This window comes from Budorcas taxicolor, chromosome 24, assembly GCF_023091745.1.
Source record: "Budorcas taxicolor isolate Tak-1 chromosome 24, Takin1.1, whole genome shotgun sequence".
NCBI classification, from domain to species: Eukaryota; Metazoa; Chordata; class Mammalia; order Artiodactyla; family Bovidae; genus Budorcas; species Budorcas taxicolor.
The window spans coordinates 1,779,646-1,800,377 of record NC_068933.1 but is presented as its reverse complement, the minus strand read 5'-3'; the positions used below and the strand labels follow the sequence as shown (position 1 = coordinate 1,800,377).

The following is a 20,732-nucleotide window of genomic DNA, read 5'->3' as shown; positions in this document are numbered from 1 at the left end:
GCCGCACACAGCAGACAAGCGGGTCCGTGAGCCTGATGCACTGAGGTCCTCTGGATCCAAGTGGACGCTCTGGGGGACCGAGTTCCCAGCTGGACGGTCAGGCTAACCAGTGCTCAGTGACTGCCGGCGAGGCCAGCTGACACGGAGGGCAGGGCTCCGGGATCAGCTCTGCGGGCGGCTCTGAGGTCTGTGCCCCTGGCCCTGTCTGCCGGTTCCGTGCCCTGGCCACGCTCCAGGCGGCCGCTTCCAGCAGAGGCCCCGGCCCTCCCCTCACTCCTTCCGTGAGTCCAGCCCGGTCGTCCCAGACCTGGGGAGCATAGGAAGGCTGGCCCCAGCCTGACTTTCCGCAGGTGTTGCCTGCAGCCCCGGGGCGCCCGCCCGCCCGCCTCCCTGCACCCCGTGGCCCTGGCCTGACTTCCTGCTGGCACGCGGGCCCCGGGAGCACGTCTGCACGACGTCACTAAAAATAAGACTGGGAGGTTCTCCACTGCATCCCTGGAGTCTCTCAGCAGCGACTGGGAATTGAAAGCACCTTTCCACAGGGGCCTGGTGCCGCCTCTGGGAAGGGACCAGCGGGCGGTCCTGCCAACATAACGGTCCCCTCTGTGTCTTACGGGAAAAAAGGCAACTCACGCTGTTGGATGTTGTATTTTTAAATAAAAAGACTTTATTTATGAAATAAAATAGCAGCTAGCAGTTTAAGGAAACCTGGGGAGATATTACTTCACACGGGGGCACATATGCACCTTGGAAAATATTGGCTAGGTCACAAAATTAGCATTTTTAGTCACCTGTAAAGTGCTGAGACATCTGTCTCGGGTGAATGCCTGCAGTGTTGTTTTTTTTTTTTAACCATCCAGTGAGTAAAACATCGATAGACAGATACACGTGGAGCACAGGGAACCCAGGTCGCTCGCTCACGGTGACCGAGGCAGGCAGCCTGTGTGCCAGGGCCGTGCTGACTGAGGGCCACCCCGCCTGTGTCCTGTGTCCACCGCCAGCAAGGCCTCCCCCACTGACCAGCACCATGCATCCTCCAGGACGCGTTCAAAGCCAGACAATGCTCCTGGTCGACAGGTGCAACACAGCAGGGAAGGATGGACCGAAACGCCGTCTGCCCATCTCCGGTGACACAGAGACACAAGCATCTCTGACGTGGGTATTCTGGTGTCGACACTTGACTCTAAATATTGATAGGAACTGAGCATTTTGGTTCAAAGGAAACATTACTTGTGAAATGTTACACATAATATATTGACTAAAACTTTGTTAATTTTTTTAATAGAAAATTGCGATATAAAAATACTACTTTGTTAAAAATATACAATACACGTATTATAGCACTTTGGAAAACCCAGCTCAACTCAGAAAGCAAACCACCACCTGGACTGGTAGATTTTAACCAGCTTTCTTCATTGTTACAAAGTCTATTTTGGCGTTAAAGGATACACAACATAAATAAAAGTAGTGAATCTGAATCAAGTAAACCTGCTCTGAGACTGTTAACACCCCTCCACGGCCGCATCTGCGAGACTTCCTGTGAGCTCCGAGTCTGCAGGCAACGGGGCAGACGCGGAGCACCCTCAGCTCCACGAGCGTTCACCCCAGGCTCTGCTGCGCGAGGAGCAGCTGGGGGCTGCCTGGAGATGCTCCCAGGACGGTATTGCACATTTCGGCCCCACAGACGGTCGGGGATCCATCCCCAAGCAGCGCAGCAGCAGTGAGCCCACGCGGGGCATTGGCCTCGGCGGGAAGGCCCCGACGGGCCCCTGGCTCACACGTGCAGCAGGGGGATCTGCCAGACCATGAGGGACGAGGCCAGCTCCTCCGGCCGCTGTGGCCTGGCCTTCCTGCTCACACGCCGATGGCCCTGGCCCCCGCAGGCCACCAGCACGGAGCTGGCCCTGGGCCTCCGGGCCCGCCGGCCTCGGCTGGGGGATGTGCAGGGCAGGCGCAGGAGGTCCTGGGCGAGGCTCTCCTCTGGCCGGGGCTCCAGGGAGCCGGAGCCCTGGGAAGGGGTCGGGGACCCGGACGAGGAGGAGACGTCGCTGCCCTGGGTGATGGAGCCCGGCGAAGTGCCCAGCCAGACGGCGTCGGGGCCGCCCCGGCCCGTGCAGAGCCCTGGCCCCTCGCTGGGGGGTGCATCCCGCTGCTCATCGTCCTGGGGGTCAGCGCCAGGTGGCGGGCTGTCCCTGGGCCTGTCCTTGTCGGCCTTGAGGGCGGCTGCAGCCATGACCAGGAACTTGACAGGCCCATGGTGCGCGTGGTGGGAGACCAGGCCCCGTCCTGCAAGGGCACAGGGTGAGCTCGGCCCTCCCGGCAGGACCCCGTACTCCCTGGCTACCCACCACTCGGGATGCCCCGCACACAGCGGCTCAGAAGGAAAACTGCGCCCAGGCCACGGTCCCCTGCACTTCCAGCTACTCCAAGAACGCCTTCAGAACCATGGCTTAAAAAAGTACAGCCACGGCTTTCGTCAACGGTATCTCAGTCTGGTACTTGCTTAGAATGGTTAAAGTGATAAAACAGGTATTTTGTTCTTTACCTCAGAGCTTTCTCACCTGCTCCACGTGCTAAATCAATTCAGTCGTGTCTGAATCTGTGAGACCCCATGGAGCCCACCAGGCTCCTCTGTCCATGGGATTCTCCAGGCAAGAACACTGGAGTGGGTTGCCATGCCCTCCTCTAGGGGATCTTGCCAACCCAGGGATCGAACCCGGGTCTCTCACATCTCCTGCGTTGGCAACCGGGCTCCTTACCACTAGCGCCACCTGGGAAGCCCGCTTCTAACATGACTCCCACCTCTTCCTTACAAACCGGCACCTGACAATGGTTGCTCACTCATTTCACTCCATCCTCTCTCACTACCTGTCCGCCATCCTGCAGTAAAGAGACATTTCACGTAACAAACGGAGAAGGCAAAGTTTCATTTGGGTACAAGAATAAGGCTGGATGAAGTATAAGCTAGAATCAAGATTGCCAGGAAAAATATCGATAATCTCAGATGTGCAGATGACACCACCCTTACAGCAGAAAGCGAAGAAGAACTAAAGAGCCTCTTGATGAAAGTGAAAGAGGAGAGTGAAAAAGTTGGCTTAAGCTCAACATTCAGAAAACTAAGGTCATAGCATCCAGTTCCATCACTTCATGGCAAATAGATGGGGAAACAATGGAAACAGTGATAGATTATTTTGGGGGGCTCCAAAATCACAGCAGATGGTGACTGGAGCCATGAAATTCAACTACGCTTACTCCTTGGAAGAAACGTTATGACCAACCTAGACAGCATATTAAAAAGCAGAGACATTATTTTGCCTACAAAGGTCCGTCTAGTCAAAACTACGGTTTTTCCAGTAGTCCTGTATGGATGTGAGAGTTGAACTATAAAGAAAGTTGAGCACTGAAGAATGGATGCTTTAGAGTTGTGGTGTTAGGGAGAAGACTCTTGAGAGTCCCTTGGACTGCAAGGAGATTAAACCAGTCCATCCTGAAGGAGATCAGTCCTGAATGTTCACTGGAAGGACTGATGTTGAAGCTGAAACTCCAATACTTTGGCCACCTGATGCGAAGAACAGACTCATCTGAAAAGACCCTGATGCTGGGAAAGACTGAAGGTGGGAGGAGAAGGGGACGACAGAGGATGAGATGGTTGGATAGCCTCACCGACTCAATGGACACGAGTTTGAGTAAACTCTGTGAGTTGGTGATGGACAGGGAGGCCTGGCATGCCCAGTCCATGGGGTCGTAAAGAATCAGACATGACTGAACGACTGAACTGAACTGAAAAAAAACAGGGTGTCCTTCCAATTTCTGTTTAGAAGTGCATTCCCCTCAGAGCACTCTCTGCTGTGGCTGTTGCTCCCTCCGTACTCCGGTGAGGTGAGACACGTCTCCCAGCCCTGAGCTTGGCCTTGCAGGTCGTTTCCTGCTCTTTCTGCATCAGGCCTTGCTTCTCCATCTGGCTGCTTCCTGAGACAGGCTCCTGAAGGGGAAACCTGACTCCTGACGCTACAGCGTTTTCAGGTCCTTGACACCCAAGTGCTTTCCAAAAGGCCGTGCCCATTGGAGCGCCTCCCAACACTGCACAAAAGCACAACCGAGCCTGCTCAGTGCTGGTCTCTTCTGCTGCAGAGCATGCCAGCACCCACCTTCACTGAGTAAACGCGAATAGCAAGGCAGAGGCTAACAGGTGGAGAAAGAGGTAAGATGGAAACATGTTTTGAGGATGAGGGTCTCCCTGGACCACTGATGACAGAAACAGGAAAATAAAAGCAGGACCTGATGAAATCCAAGTTGATAAACACAGTCTTTACAGGGCGAAATGAAGGAAAGAAGGGTGGGAGGAAAAGAGAGCAAGAAGCCACCGAAATAATTCATACTAAGTGAAGCTGGACACAGACCCGTGGGCTCAGTGAGCGTCCGGGACAGGAAGAGGCCCCAGAGGCGCAGACGCACGGTGTGCACTCACCGGTCACCTTGGGGATTCCCTGCAGACGTGGGACGGGCAGGGCCACCACGACGCCCAGGCTGGTGCCCACCATCAGCAGGCCGTGGCAGACGAGCAGGCTGGTCACAGACAGACGCTGGTGCCCTGGACGGAGGAACAGGAGAGCTTGTGCCCGCAGCCCACGCTCTGGGGCAGCAGTCCTGGGAACTGCCCAGAAACACTGCAGACACCCCGAGCGCTCCCCGAGCCACACCTCCCGGGCAGCAGGTGTCGCCAGAGCCCTAAGCTCACACTGCGATGCTGCAGCCAGATGAGGAAGACTCCGAGGGGTGGGCGCGTCCCGGCTGCGCCAGGACCACACGGCCGTGGCCAAGGGACAATCCAGGCACGACACTCTGGGCACCGGTGGGCCGGCGCTTCCAGAGCCGAGCGCATCCCCCAGAGCCGTGCAGGGAGACCATCTACTTCCAGGCAGAGCCGCACGCGCACACACACACGCACACGCACACACACACGTCAGACAGCGGCCACCGTGAGCCAGGGCCCACCTGCACAGAGCAGACCCCACTGTGGGTCGGGCTCGCAGGGCAGCCCACCCCAAGCCTCTCAGGGAAGACACGACTGCACACTGCACAGAGAGGTCTGGGACAGGAGAGGCCTGAGGTCTGGGCAGCTCTGGGCAACACTGAGACGAGACTCTGGAGTCCCAGGGAGGGCTGACTCCGGGCCCTGTGGCCACCCCTCTGCGACCCTGCCCCCCGTAGCAGTGCCTCCAGCAGGAGCTCAGCCGGGTACATCCAGCGGCTCCCTTCAGCGCTGCACTCAAGCGCAAGACCACCGTCCAGGCTGCTCCCGGGAAGCCAGGAGGACACTTAAGAACAGCTGGACCCTTCTGTTCCCCAGAAACGAGTCATTTCCAGCTTCTCTGCATTTGACCTGAAGTTCCCCTTAGATAAACAGTGTGAAAATGAATGGTCTAAACGCAAAAGCCAAAGGCAAGTCAGCATGTCTACAGAAGTCCCTTCATGATTACTTTAGCAGCAACCACCACCACCGAACTAAAAGAACAGCTACGGAAGCCAAAGAGCTGGTTTTACCTCTAAACAGGCATGTGGTCTTTAAAACGCTAGAGTACAAAGTTCCCAGGGATCCTGAACGCGCGCCTGTGGGGGCGGCTGGGACTCTGGCAACGCCTAGGACCGGCATGTCTGCCTGCACCTCAGTCTGTTCCCTAGCTCATAGTCACTCTTGAGTCTGGTTTAAGTTGCTGAATTCCCTTCTGACGTGACTGATGGTACTTAGAAAAGCTACAGTGACTTTTTGATTAGATAGAAAACGTGGCTGTTGCATTTGGTGGCGTCACCCCTGGAAGGCGCTGCGTTCGCTGCTCGGGCCCTGCGAAGGCCGATCTGATGCGCACTCAGCATGCTCCACCCGCCCTGCTGCCCTGGACACAGCAGGGAACAGCTGCATCCTGGTGTCCCTCGTGACCCAGAGGACACGCCACGCTCTGAACCTTGGCCGGAACCCCCCACCCCCAGAGCGGAGCTGGGAAGGCTGATCGGCTGCCCTTGCGAACATGCATGCTGACCCAAGGCGCCACCATCCACTGTCTGCTGAATCCAATGCGGTTTATGGCAAATGTATGGCACTAACGGTGCTCAGAGTGAGCTCCAGAGAGGATGGAAAGAGGTGACTCGTCGCGCAGACCTGGCCCACAGGGGTGCCGGCCAAGCCCCCATAAACTAAACAGGTCATCAACACTGTGACAAAAACAGGCGTGAGTTACAGTATATCTATTTTTTCCAACTCTTATTCCTCCTGGCCTGGAAAGTCTTCATTTCTAGAACCTACTGGGATCACACATTCCGAGAGAAAGAGCACAAAGAGACAGGTTATGTGTTACTGCCGTTTCTGCATAAAAAGCAAAGCCCACTCGGCAGCCTTGGGAACACAGCTGTAGAATGAGGCTCACACACGCGTGTCCAGGGTGATGGGAGCCCGGAGGCCCAGAATGCCATGGGCCCACGGGGCACAGACGCACTGACTGAAGGCCTGAGTGTCAGGCAGAACACCACGAGGCACTCACTGGGCACCGCTGGCCCGAGGGTAAGAGGATTCAAGAAGAAACGCGAGAGAGGTTCCCTGCTCCCAGATCACCGGTGCACGGAGAACCAGACCCGCGGCAGAGAGCTGTCTGAACATCCCAGCACCGCCGTCGGTGAGGCTGTGGCCGAGTTCTGCTCTAACTTCCACCTTCCTCATGGCCCGTCACTCCTGGTGGCTCCCAGTCCAGGAGTAAGATACGAGACGCAGACAGAGCGCAAACCCCCGGGTGCCGCCAAGCTGGTGAGGACATCTCACACGTCACGCTGGCACGGGGCCCACGCCACCCAGAGACTCTGCCCTGACGGGCCGCAGCTCAGGAGGAAAGGACCCAGGCCGGGAGCACGCGGGCGGAGCGGGCAGGGGGGCAGGGGCGGGCCCGTGACAGTGGGCAGGGCCATGTGGGTCCTGAGCCTGACGGCAGGAGCCACGCTGATGGGTGAGACACAGGGCATTAGCCAGGGGAGAGAGAGAGATGGGGCCCGCCCGCAGCCCAGCACACACGAGCCAGGGGCCTCCTGGGCTCTGACCCTCGGGGACTGGGGGCCGGGTCGCCTTGGGGCCTACACAGATCCGTTCACACCGCACAGGGCGGCCTTTGCTCTGCCAGCAGCCAGGAGAGGCGGCCAATGTGGGGAAGGACAGGACGCGCCTGAGGTGTGAGTGTGCTTCCAGAAGGCCCGCGGAGACATGCACACGTGCCAGGCAACACACTACTACATGCTACACGCACGTACACACTCATACACACGGGCCACGTGCTGATACACGACAAGCACACGTATATACCTAATAGCCACATGCCTACACACACACACGCGGTCCACACGGCCCCCGCTCTGCATGCTGGCTGCTCTGAGTCCCGCTGTGGGAACACCCACCCTCCTGGGGCTGGTGGAGCCCAGTGTGGCCGCTCTGTGACTCCCCAGAGCCCCCACACCCTCCAGCCGGTCTCCCCTGTCCTCTGCTCCTCCACTTCAGGTCCTGCCCCCCCGTCCGGGGCCACCCTGTGACTCCCCAGGGACCCCACACCCTCCAGCCGGTCTCCCCCATCTGCTCCTCCACTTCAGGTCCTGCCCCACCCGGGGCCGCTGTGTGACTCCCCGGGGACCCCACTCCCTCCAGCAAGTCTCCCCTGTCCTCTGCTCCTCCACTTCAGGTCCTGCCCCCCTACCCCGGGGCCTGCTGACCGCAAGGAATGGCCCTAACCCTCAGCTCTGGCTCCCTGAGGAGGCCCCTCGCTGGCCCGTGCCCAGCCCTGGGGAAGGCCCCACCTGGCAGCATGTGGTGGACAGGGGTGGCGATGTTGACGTCCTGCAGGTGCTTGAGTGTCTCCGTGTGGAACAGGCGGAGCGTGGACCCCGAGGTGAAGGCGACCCAGATGCCCACGCCGGCGATGGCCATGTGTGAGACCACCATGCCCTCCTCCTGGTGGGCCTCCAGCTGGCCCTGCGGAGACAAGGGAACGGACACAGCGTGGCGTCGGGCGCTGCGCGCTGAGTCTCGGGCGGCCTGTCATCCCCCCATCCGTGTGCAGTGTCCAGCCAGCGCCAGACCTCACCTCCCGTCAACCACCTGCCACGAGGGCACTGTCACCCCAGACCCAGGGGCACTGAGCAGCGGGCCCTGGACGCGTGTGGACCCATCAGCCCCCAACCTGAAGGGAGCGAGGGGCCGCACTGCCCGGGGGAGACCGGGAGGCAGTGGGATGCTCGCCTGCTCTCAGCGCCCCTCCGCGTCCCCCACTCTGGTCCCTGCACGGCCGCCTGCTGCTGCTCCGTCCGGCCGGGTCCCCCCAGGCCTCGGGGCTGCGCGTGCCCCCACCTCCATCCTGACCGCCCCGCTCTGGGAGAACCCCAGGAGGACCCCTGCACCCTGTCCCCACAGTGGGCAGCTGGTGCTGAGCAGCTGCGGTCACTGCCACGGACTTGGGGGCAGGTGGGGTGAAGCCTGGCGACTCCGGGAGAAGGAACAGCATGCCCACAGAAGCCCTCTTAGTCCAGAGTGGATCACAATCCCGCCCCACTCCCTGCCCTGGAGAGAGGTCACTGAAGACCCCCTAAGGCTAGGAGGCAGGCTCACCCCTGTCCTGGGGCTGCTCCTCAAGCGCTGAGAGCAGGGGGCATTCACCACCCGCGACATGGGCTGCGCACCGTCCTCGCACGCACACGGGAAGGGTCTGCTGGCAAACCTCCCCGCCGCACCCACACCGCCGGGCACCCCCGAGCTGGACCGGAGGCGGACCTGCGAGTGTGCTTTTACTCGGATGGGGATTCCGGTCCCTAGGCATCACACCCCGTCTTGAGTGAAGGTGGCCCCGAGCGGCTTGGGGGGCTTCTGAGGCCCCTGCACAAGGGCTGGAGAGCCTGGGGAGGAACCGCCGGGGATCATCCTGAAGTCAGAACTGCGGCACCACCGAGATTCTGGAGCCGCGGCGCTCGCGGCTGGAGCACGCAGCTCCGGCGCCACCGCGAGCCACAGCTGGCAGCTGGAGCACGCAGTTCTGGCGCCGCTGTGAGCCACAGCCACGTTCCCTCCAAAGGCAGGCCCCTCCCAGGTGCATGTGCGCCTCCCACAGTCTCCCGATAATCGCACGTGCAATTTAAACGTGTCAGTGGCTGCGCCAGCCTCGTGGTCAGGAAGGCGCCCCGAGGCCTCAGGGAGAGGCGCTCCTGAGCGCACGCGGAACCCCACGGTCCGCCTTCCGGGGAAGGACACCTGCGCTCCGGCAGCAGCTCGGGGCTCGGCCCCCGCACGCCGTCTGCAGTGCACCACTGCTCCTCCGCTGCCACTGCTGTCTCCGTGGGGGCGACACGGGGTCTCATGGGTGCTTCCGTGTGCATTTCCCTGAGGACTAACGATGTTGTGCGCCCTTCCCTGCGTGCGCGGGCCAACTGGGTATCTTCCCTGTGGAATGGTCCGTGCAGACCCTCGGTCCACCTCTGAACCGGGCTAGTCCTGCTCCGACTGCTGAGCCGTCAGTTACGTGAGCCGTTCGCTGCACATCCTTGGCAGGTCCGTGACTGGTCTGTCCATACGTCCTGCTTCCCGAGGGTCGGCTTTCCACTCTGTTGGCAGCCTGCGGAAGGGCTGGGCTGCCCCACCCACGCCGTCAAGTGACAGGCACAGTGGTTCCCTCCCTCTTCTGTGAACCGGCGCAGACCCCTCGGGAAGCCCACTGCCCAGACGGGGCTGCAGGAAGCAGGCGCCTGGTGTCATCCCCATGCCCCGCGCACCGCCGAGAGGGTGGGCGGCCGGCCTGAGGCCCGCGTGCGGACACTGATCTCCCGTGTCCGGTCACCTCCGAGGGAGAGCTCAGGACAGCGGGGCCACCCTGGCAGACAGGGCCAGGGGCCCCCCAGAGAGGAACAGGGCGCTGTGGGGCCGTCCCCGCGCTCCCAGAGCCTGAAGGAGCGCCGTGCCCGCGGCCCTCTGGCAGCCGACTGTCTCAGCTCAGCGCTGAGGCTTCTGCAGGAAGCCCGGAGGCCGCAGCCTGGGTAGGCGGCTGGTCCCGCCCCCGCCCCGCCCGGAGCAGGCCCGGTGCTTCCCCGGGACCACCGTCCTGTGGGTCCTCCGGTCACATATCTCCCAGGAGGAACTCACTGGCCAGTCCTGGTGCCCCCTGGGGCCCCGCGCCCACCAGCGCCGCATTCCCTCCAGAAGGGCCTCAGTCCCCAACCCGCTGCCCTCCACCTGCAGGCACGGGAACTTTCCCACGGAGCTCTGCGGTGACATTCTCAGTGCGTCTTCTGCGGCCAACCTCACCCCCTCCCCTCAACGCGTCGCAGAACATCCTCCCAGAAGACAGATTTCCTCTCATCTGGTCCGAGTTTAAATCCCTGCCCGCCCACTGCCTCTGGAGCTCAGCAGGCGGCTCAGCGTCACGCAGCCGCTGGTTCCGGAAACAGAGCCCAGCACACTGCCTCGTGGCCGCAGCCTCTGCCTCGCCAGCCCTGCCAGGTGGGCCGTGCCCCCAAGCCCTACACGGGCCAGAGGCTGACAGCCCCCAAACCCAGGCGAGGCCTCAGCGCCCCGGCCCAGCCTATGCCCCTCATGCCCCCATGCCCACGCTCAGCCCGTTTCTGGGCCATAAGGGCCCAGAACCGCCTGCTCACATCCTGGCACCCATCAGCCCGGCCCTGGGACATTGTGCGTCCTTCCTTCTGGGGAAGCCCGCCCCCTCCCCCGGACAGGGCCGCTTTGGGGGTCAGGTCCCTGCGTAGAGGGCCCCTGCGTGGTGCAGTGCCTGACAGCTGGCATCTTGGAGGCAGGACGTGGGGTCTGGCAGACCCACAGCTGTCCTCGCCCAGACAAGCCCCCCAGGGCCGGCAGCCAGCGCTGCCCTCACCCACCCCGGGCACCGTGGCCCGCCCGTGAGCTCCCCGTCTGCCAGCACTCTGCGCGCAGTGAGCGCAGGACACGGCTCCCTGTGTGACAGCACTGTTAGTAAGAGCCCGTCTCAGGACGCTCGCTCGCCTCCTGCTGTCTCAGAGGCCTGGCCTTCTGTTTGAAAGCGGGAAGTGTGGGCAACAGGGCACCTGAGTCCCCTTCTACCACGAGGTCGTGAGGCTCCAGACTCCAGAAGCCTTGGAGGGGCAGGGTCCCGACCCTGAGTGGGTGTCTCAGAACCGGCCCACCCGTGGGCTCAGCACTGTCCCCCTGTGCCCTGCGTTCCATCTTTCTACAGAGTGACCAGAATTAACTCGGAGGAGACGCATCAACTCAGAAAACGCTCTGCTACCTTAACTTTTCCGTTTCATTCTTCCCATTTTCCCCTTCAGCATCGGGGGTGGGGGTAGAAGGATAGCTTTCTGTCTTTCTTTCCTTCTGCCTGTCTGTCTGCAGTCAGGAGCACTGCACGCTGCAGGCAGCCTAAGGAAGAGCAGGCCTCAATGGAAACAGCTCCAGTAGGAAAACTGAGACCGAAACTAAACCGCAGCTCCCAGACACAAAGCTGCGTGGTCAGCACCTGCAGAGCCCGGAACGTTCCACCAGCTCCCAAACGTCAGGCTACCTTCCGAGCTGCAGCCGTGTTCCCAAAGCTCGACGTTTTCCTAAAAGGCATGAAATGAGTCCCAGAAGGGAGGCTTTCGTAGCTGGGAGGGAGAAAGAAGCCTGACCCCCAAATCCAAGCGACGCAGCTCCATTTCGCGCACTGAGCATTCACGGTTCCCTGTCTGCTCTCCCTGACCCGGTGGCGGGCAGGTGGGGAGTTCCATTCCCGCAGCGCTGGGCACACGGCCTGCCCACGGCAGCACCAGGACCCTGAGCTGGCCCTGCACCCTTGCCACCACCTGGAACCGGGCCAACCACCGCCGAGCAGAGGTCACTGCAAGCACACTCGTATGCCGCTGAACCTCAAACACCCTTTCCTTCCAAAGGTACATCGTACCTCACCTCCTGCTTGACCCAACCCAGAAAGAGTGCAGCCTCGTGACCGTCACAGCACCACGCCGTGACTGCCCACGGCACCTTCGGGAACTCTCCCAGCAGCAGCTGCCCACATTTACCCTATACCCCCAACCCCCACCAAAGAGGGTGGAGACCACCGTGATTCAGATCCCTCGAGCTACACCAACAGCCCACTGTGGTCTCCCGGCACGACGGAACCACGGGACACATTACATTTTTAATAACAGCTTCTCTCTATATAAATACATCTACTCATTTTGGTACTAAAAATGCACAGAAAGGAGGCTCTTACTTAAATCCAAATATGCTATTTCGGAGTATCTAAGATTTACAGCATACACACTCTTTGAAATTTTTGAATGGAATATATTCTGATGATTATAAGGTGGTACTGTTATGTTAGCCTGGAACTGCCCTGGTGGTGGCCACAGAAACCACCTTTCTGGCTTTTGGTATGAACTTCTGACAAAACTAATGCACGGGTTTTGGAGAAATGTCCTAAAGCAGCGGTCCCCAGCATTGTTGGCACCAGGAGCGATTTCATGGAAGACAATTTCTCCCCGGGTCGAGGGGGAACAGGTTTGGAAGGAGACAAGCGCGTTACATTTACTGTGTGCACGACTTCTGTCGTCACGTCAGCCCCACCGCAGGTCAGCAGGCGCTAGACCCTGGAGGCTGGGGACCCCTCCTCTAATGAAAGGTTGTTATATGATTATTCCTTCTGTGTGAAAAGAAATTGAAATACGACCACCGTGCAGTGTGGGGCTGACTGGGATGTGAACTCTGACTCTCACTAGCTGACTGATAAGGTGATGCTGCTGAGGTGCACAGCGGGGAAACGTGGTTCCAGCAAGAGGTTTCCACGCTGATGAGTCTCCTGAGCAGGCGCTGTGATCAGGGACTTCACGCTTCACTGAGGGTGTCTTACTACCCTGAGGTACGTGAAGTAAGAAGGAGCAGATGCATAGAAGCAGAAACAAGTTACTACACAAACACTGAGCAGGGATCACCCTGGAGGGCCAATGGTGGGGACTCAGCGCCTTCACTGCCGGGACCCTGAGTTCAATCCCTGGTAGCGGAACCACAATCCCGCAAGCTGTGCGGCACAGCCAAATGAAAAACAAACAGGAAATACTGGGCAAAGCCAGGTTTCTCTCCTGTCTCCAGCCCCGTCTCCTCTCCTGCTGAGCGCTGACCCTTTGTCACCCGAGGAGGCTCTGTCCTGTGGGCCCCGGGGAGGTCACGTCAGAAGCACGGAGGAGCGGCTTGTGGTCCAACGGCCAGCACACCCCACTGTCTGCGCCTCGTGTCTGTGGCTTTGTTTGGGCTCTAACGTCCCTCCGTCCACAATGCCTCCAGGGTAAAGAGTTGGGGTCTGAGACCCAGCTCTGATTTCTCCAACAGCCGTCATCTCTACTGAATAAATCTGGTTACCGCACTGATGAGAAACAGCTCTTCAATCAAACACTAAGCTTCCATATGTCCCTGAAGACTTCCCGCTATGTTCCTACCGAACACATTTTTTAAAGTAACATTAATACTAATCAGCAGGTACGCGATGCATAATTATCCCATGGGTGTGGCTGGAAAAGGGCTGTGGGATCCTCGAGTTAATCCTTCTTCCCATGCCAAACGAGGAGGGCTCTCCCCTTAGCGCAGTGGCCACGGGCAAGACGCTGCCTGAGCTTTCCACAGGCGAGGGCCGACCCTCAGCCACGCCTGGAAGTCAGTGCACTGGTGCACGGCGTCTTTCCCACACGGCGTCGCCACTTAAAACAACTTACCTCCACGGCGAGAGTCTCCACACCGATGATGGAAACTTGACCTCCAGATGCCGCCCAGAGCGTGTCTTCCATCAAGAGCAGACTTCGAACTGGGAGGACGCCTAACTTAATCACCGTTTGAGGCTCGGAATTCCAGGATCCATCTTAAAAGAAAATATTTCTTTCAATTTCATTCAAATTCATTTCTCAAACAGACATTTCTTCAAAGACGACACAGAGATGGCTAACAGGTACATAAAAAGATGCTCAGCATCACTCATCATCAGGGAAATGTAAGCCAAACCCGCAGTGAGATACCACCTCACACCTGTCAGAATGGCCATCACCAAAAAGACAAGAAATAACAAGCACTGGTGAGGATGCAGAGGAAAGACAAGCCTTGTGCACTGCTGCTGGGAATGTAAGCTGGTGCAGCCACCGTGGAAAAAGGTATGGAGGTTCCTCAGAAAGCTGAAAAGAACTACCACACGCTCCAGCAGCGCCACTGCTGGGCACGTATCAATCCACACAGAACAGAAACACCACTCTGAAATGATAACACACCCTTCAACATTCACTGCAGCATTATTTACGACAGCCGAGACACAGAAGCAACCGAAGCTGCTGATGGATGAACAGACACAGAAAACGTGATATGTACACACACAATGGAATATTACTCAGCCATAAGGAAGAATGAAATCTTGCCATTTGTGAGAGCATGGTTGGACCAGCAGGACTCGATGCTAAGTGCAATGGGTCAGAGAAAAGGAAACACTGTTATGGTCTCACTTATATGTGGAATCTAAAAAAGCCAAACTCATAGAAATGAAGTAGAAGGGTGGTTGCCAGGGGCTGGGGGTGGCGGAGACAGGGAGATGATGGCCAAAGGGCACAGACTTCAGTTATAAGACGAAAAGTTCTGAGGATCTAATGCACAGCATTATGGTTACAGTTAACAACATACTTGAAACTTGTTAAGAGAAAGGACCTTAAATGTTCTCAGAACAAAAAGAGCAATGGCTAGCATATGATGCGATGGGAGTGAGAGCTAGCAGGTGGTGGTGACCACTTTGTTACATGTACGTGTATCCAGTCAAGATACGGTGTACCTCAAACTTACAGTGTTATATGTCAGTCATATCTCAGTAAACTTTGGGGGGGGTAGGTTTAAGTTCACCCAATAAACAAAAATAAAGCCTGAATAAATTCGTAACACCAGAAGAAATGGACATAGACACCCCAAATCAAGTTGGAGACCAAATATATCATAGTCATTTCAAACTTTCAAATAGTCAATAGTTCCCATGAAATTTAAACTCTACTGGAGCAGCAGAAAAAACAACTTGAGTGAGTAATGGTGAACAAAGGTCGCAGAGAAGAGAAGCAGAGAGAATCCCATGATAAACACTCTTGCGATTCTAAATAAATGTGTATTTAAACACGAAATCACACCAAGCAGGAGCGAAACGATGGGTCCTCTGCAGAGTGAAATCTCCCTGAGGGGCCCTGGATCCTGCTGCGCCCCTCATCCTCTGCAGGAGTTCAGTGCCAGCCTTAACCCGCCCCTGCCCGGGGCCATGGGCTTCTGCTCTGGGACACAGTGAAGTGTGAGAAACAGCTGGTGCTGTGCCGGGCAGCCTAACCCTAACCCAACAGCTGGTGCTGTGCTGGGCGGCCTAACCCTAACCCAACAGCTGGCACTGTGCTGAGCAGCCTAACCCTAACCCAACAGCTGGCACTGTGCTGAACGACCTAACCCTAACCCAACAGCTGGCGCTGTGCTGGGCAGCCTAAGCCTAACCCTAACCCAACAGCTGGAACTGTGCTGAGTGACCTAACCCAACAGCTGGCACTGTGCTGAACGGCCTAACCCTAACCCAACAGCTGGTGCTGTGCTGAGCGGCCTAACCCTAACCCAACAGCGGATGCCTCTGTCCACGTCAGGACCGACTGAGTCACAGGAGCCTCAGGATGCGGGGTGGCAGGTACTGATGGGACTGCCGCTCAGCCCGGAGTGAACCCCCGACCCCAGAGGCGGCAGTGACACCTCGGTGCAGGCGCACCCCGGGACACTCACCGTTCGCTCTGGCGTAGATGGCCACGGTGCCGTTGACCAGGCCGACGTACAGGCTCTGGGCTGTGCAGGCCAGGCTCATGACCGTGGACTTCTCTGGGGTGAAGAAGTGCTGCAGCCGCACCTTCTTGCAGCCTTGGCTGCTCTTGTAGATGGAGATGCTGTGAGACGCATCACCCGGTGGGCACTTGCTCACACGGAAGGGCGCGACCACCGAGCAGGGGAACCGTCACCCCAGCCCGCCTTTCCCCACCTACCACTCCTTCTGCAAACACCTGGTTGCACCTCTGATCTCTCTCTTCTCTTTTAAAAGACAAGTTCTGGGTTCTTTTTAAGCCTAGTTCTTCCTACAGATCTAGGGACTTCACACTAGGAAAGTCAACGCAACTTCCCTTTAAACTCTGAATGATGCCCAGTGTGAGGTTAACACAGAGCTCAGCTGTTTCATCCCGAAGCCTAAGAGTGATGTGCACTTAGAAGTGTAATCAGCAGGAAGTGCGTCCGCGGCAAAGGGCAGCAAGAACTAGAACTCTCCCCGTCAGGTGCTGCCGCCCCCTGGGGTTCCCCGGGAACGTCCCACACTTGGGGCTCCTTCAGAGCTGAGTCCCAGCTTGCTCCACCGTCACCGCACAGACCCCAGCAGAGCCACCAGGGAGGGGCAGTGGCAAGGCCCAGGGCCGGGGGAGGCGCTCACCTGCCCTCCTCCGTCCCCAGGCAGACAGCGGGCACGCCCAGCACCCGGCCCCCGCCCTCAGGCTCGCGGGGCCTGTCCTCTGCGGGCACGTACACCATGCACAGCACGCGGGACTCCACGTTGAAGCACTCGATGACCTTGGGGCTGGAGTTGTGGAAGGAGACGATGGCGATCTGCCCCATCTGACTGGTACAGCTCCCGATCTGGGGGTCGGGGGGAGAAGTGAGCAGGGGGCTCCCACGGTGCCGGCACAGCCGACCCCCCACGGCCACAGCGAGACCCGGCTCTGGAGTGGGAACCAGCTCCCGACAGCGTGGAATGACCTTCCACGTATGCTCCCTCTGCCACCCTCTGTGTTCAACTGGGTAACCTTTTCCTTTACTTAAGTAACGAGAGGACAGTTTTGCTCTCGTAAAAGTCACATTTATGTCCTTTAAAACCTGAACACCTAGCACTATAGTAGAGGCCCACTGATATGTAACCCAAAGTCTGGAAGTATGGACTAGAATCAATCTCAAACCAGGCCTTACCCACGAAAACAAGGGTATTAGAGGAGAAAAGGGCGAGAACTGCCCCAGTCGAAAAAAAAAACAAAAACATTTAAATACTTCTATTATTTAAGTTAGTTGTCTTTGGACTGAAATTAATCTGGAGAAGGTTTATTTGAAAAAGAAAAAAGAGAACCATTTCACTCTAGAATTGTCCTTTTCCCATCTGGGACTTCCACGTTTATAGCACACTGACCAGTAACAGCACTCTACGGGACGGCCCTGTCATTTTTTTCATCTCATTAACTGTGGATACGGACTCTTCACGAACCTGAATTAAAAACAAACAAAGGCGTCTTACCCACAGGAAACCGTGAGCCACGGAAAATGAGTCTGACTGATTCTCATTATTCAGGTATGGCTCAGGATTATAAACAGCACATTCAATCTAAAGGGGAATAAAATCAAAGACCCGAATTTAAAATGGGACACAGAGGAGGCTGGAAGGCAAGTCTTTTAACAGATGACAGTGTCTGACATAAGCCACAGAAATGACAAAGACTAAGAGAGGAAAAGATGGATGTACCAGCTGCAGAGACTTTGTTTTTAGAAGCAAACGCCTCAGTGTGCCCGGGGGCTGCATGCCCACAGGGGAGGCCACATCGACAGGTCCGTGCCTCTCCTAGGGAGCAGGCTCTGCCACTGCAGGGGTCCCCGTACACCGAGGCAGCTCCAGGTCTGAGTGTCAGCCAGAGACCACATGGGAAATAGCAACATGCCTCTTCAAGAAAGACGCACCCACGTGTCTCAGCGGCCACAGCGGTCGCTGGTCATCCTGCCTGAGTGCACACACACAGCACAGGCACACCAGTACCAGGCCACCTGGAGATGGGGTTTGCTTCAGTGAAGAGTGGGCCCCACACCCCAGGCCGGCAGAGGGCTCCCAACGATGACCCACGTGGGAGCCCAGCTGCCGGGCGAGGGGCCTGGGAGGAGGGCGGGGCAGCGGCCGAGACGAGCAGGCTCTGCCCTGAAGCGCCCCAGCCCTGCAGGATCTCTACACATGCCAGCCGGGAGGCCACGCCCAAGGCTGCCCGGGCCCCACCTTGAACTCCTGCTGCTTGGCCACCGTCACAGGCATGTGTCCCAGAAGGAGCGGGTGTCTCTCCTTCCTGATCTGGTTCCCGTCGTCCTCCACGCAAAACCAGCCCAGGTGGTTCTCCTCCTCTGTAGCCGCCGGGGAGAACGGACAGAGGTGAGGACGTTCTTACGGGTGACCGGACGAACCCCTTCTCAAGCTTCCTTCCCAGCCATGGTCTTACCCTCCCGGGCGTGCACCCATCATAAGAGAGGAATGCATGCCACCCCTCGTTTCATCAGCTGACCTCAACCCGTCTTACCCAGGGCAAGCTTGGCCATCTGCAGGCTGTTGATCCAGGACTCCTTGATGGCGGGAGTGAAGGTGTTGAACACGGCGGTGAAGAAAGTCGGCCGGCCGGACCTGCAGGGAGAAGGGAAGACCGTTCACTCTGCAAGTGGGCTCCAACGTGTGAAACCCAGTCCTGGGGCCTGCCTGTAGGATACGGTCCCCAAACTGTGAGGACGAGCAGGTTGGGACAGAGGACCGAGCTCGCAGGCCCCCCGCTGAGGCCCACTAACTTGTCCTGCTTCCCCGGGAGCTGCAGCTGCACCCGGCAGCAGTCGGCCGCTCGGATCTCCTCTTCCTTCTTCAGAATCAGCCTCTGTAAGCCGGACATCCAATCCTGGGCCACCAACGGGTTCAGGTTCTAGGAGGAGACACACAAGCGCATGGAAAGGTGTTAGGAAGACAGCACCGAACCGAGGGAGAGGAGGAAAGTGATGCCACGACCTGAGAGACCCAGGGAGACCAGTGACACATCTCACGTCAGGAAAAAGGCTCCTTTGGAAGGAGGGTCACATGGTGCCAGGACGGTTCTAAAAGAACTGAGGCTCGAGTCAGCCTCAAGGCGAAGACGGTTACGCCGGAAGGCTTCAGCTCCTCGGAAACGGGAGACACAGTCAGATCAAGGCCTGGAGTAACTCCAGTCCCCCCTTCTGGGTGGTGGGAACCATGCTGATGATGGCTGGGAAACTAAAACAGAATTTAAACCCAAGACTCGGCCGTCACCTGATAGTTTCCTTTGAGGTTTCCGACCAGCTGAGTGATGTGGCCGATGACGCTGAGGTCATGCAGCAAGTTTTGGAGGTCTTGATACAGCTGCCCCGGCCCCACGTAGACTCGGTCTGCAACACAGGCGGCAAGAGGCGCACGCTGAGGCCTGCCCTGTGCTCCAGTGGCTCTGAAGGCAGGGGGCCCAGGCTCCACCCCTGGTCAGGGTACTAGATCCCACAGGCTGCAACGGAAGATCCCAAGTGCGGCAGCGAAGACTCGGTGCAGCCAAACGATACTGGAAAACTAACGCGCACAAATCCCAGCGTGTTCCTGCCAGGGCTCGAAGAAGGAGACTGGAGAACGGAGTCTAGCGCACCCAGAGATTTTTAAGGTGACTGTTTCCAGGTAAGGAGATGCTTTTCCATTTCTGACCTTTCATTCTGAAGTAATCTGAGACTTTCCAGAAAAGCTCTAACAGCACAAAGTTCCCTGCACCCGGTGCTGGATGGTGACGGGTCAGAACCACAGAAGCATCCTCACAAAGCAGGAAATCACGCGGATGGAGCAACACTGACCAGCGTGGCCCCACCTAGACCTCATGGCTCCTGGGAAGCAGATGGCTTCTCACCAAGCCCGTCTCCATGGAAACTGCGACAGGCTTGAAATCTCAGGGTTGGAAAGCCAAGCGGAGTCCGTGTGGTCAAGGACGCAGCAACTGTGCTCAGAGACCCCCCCAGGGGCGCAGGCTGGGGCTCGGCAGACACGTCCGGCAGCAGCTCTGTGCCCGAGGGCCCTGCGTCACCCCAGGCATCCAGCACACACCAGGTACCGGGGGCCTCCAGGACCAGGGCTCTCCAGGCGGGGGGAACCGGGCAACAAGGAGGCCGCAGACAGAGGCCAGCAGGGATGGTGGGGGTGCCCCTGGCTCCTGACGTGCACGTCACCCCAATCCACCGCAGGTCTCTCTGGTCTGTGCCTGCTCCCAGACAGGGAGGCACCGCAAGTGGCTGCCGGTGCCCCGCACAGCTCCTCTGCCCACAGCTGCGGCCGTGCCCTAGCCCGAGCGCGCATCTCCCCTTGGGACAGAGGCCCAGCCATGCCTCGTTTTCACTGCCAATTGTGAGCATTAAGTAACTACACAGAAATCAATGGGAGTGATTTTCCCAAAATGACATGCATCAGAATTTGCACAACTGCTCCCGCCCGCTGAAACGTTTCAGGAACGTGTCCTCAGGACAGGCCAGCGGCCAGGTGGCAATGCCTTCCCCATCTTGTGCACATGTCTCTGAGGGTCTGACAGCTCATCCCCTGCCCCAAAGGCCCCCCAAGTGCCCATGTTGTGGACACAGCCCCTCAACACCCACCATGGTGCCCACCTGGCACAATTTCTTGCAAACTGAGGGTGGTCTAAGGACCACTTGTGGAAACTGCACTGAGGTTATGAGAATCCTAAATGAAGAATCCAGTGTCACCTTATTTTTGCCATAAGGGAAATTTATTTCCTCATAAACCCACCTCCTACGATAGCATGAAGCAGAGTTAAACTAAGACGTGGTGGGCACAGAATTTTGCAAAATAACTCCCTGAACTTAAATCAGCCAAGGGCCTCTG

General features: G+C 58.0%; 1 protein-coding gene across 1 annotated transcript in view; it reads right to left on the bottom strand.

Moving 5' to 3' along the window:
- Nucleotides 1–695: 695 nt before the first annotated feature.
- ARHGEF10 (Rho guanine nucleotide exchange factor 10) overlaps nucleotides 696–20,732 on the bottom strand; it is a 61,365-nt gene continuing 41,328 nt past the window's right edge. Inside the window, exons 19-29 of the mRNA XM_052661343.1 lie at nucleotides 19,137–19,252; nucleotides 18,647–18,774; nucleotides 18,388–18,488; nucleotides 18,093–18,214; nucleotides 17,349–17,435; nucleotides 16,500–16,702; nucleotides 15,809–15,966; nucleotides 13,750–13,892; nucleotides 7,828–8,002; nucleotides 4,469–4,591; nucleotides 696–2,286 (exon numbers count right to left, since the gene is read on the bottom strand). Coding sequence (XP_052517303.1) covers nucleotides 1,775–2,286; nucleotides 4,469–4,591; nucleotides 7,828–8,002; nucleotides 13,750–13,892; nucleotides 15,809–15,966; nucleotides 16,500–16,702; nucleotides 17,349–17,435; nucleotides 18,093–18,214; nucleotides 18,388–18,488; nucleotides 18,647–18,774; nucleotides 19,137–19,252 — 1,868 coding nt within the window. The 3' untranslated portion in view covers nucleotides 696–1,774. The remainder of the gene's footprint in view (nucleotides 2,287–4,468; nucleotides 4,592–7,827; nucleotides 8,003–13,749; nucleotides 13,893–15,808; nucleotides 15,967–16,499; nucleotides 16,703–17,348; nucleotides 17,436–18,092; nucleotides 18,215–18,387; nucleotides 18,489–18,646; nucleotides 18,775–19,136; nucleotides 19,253–20,732) is intronic.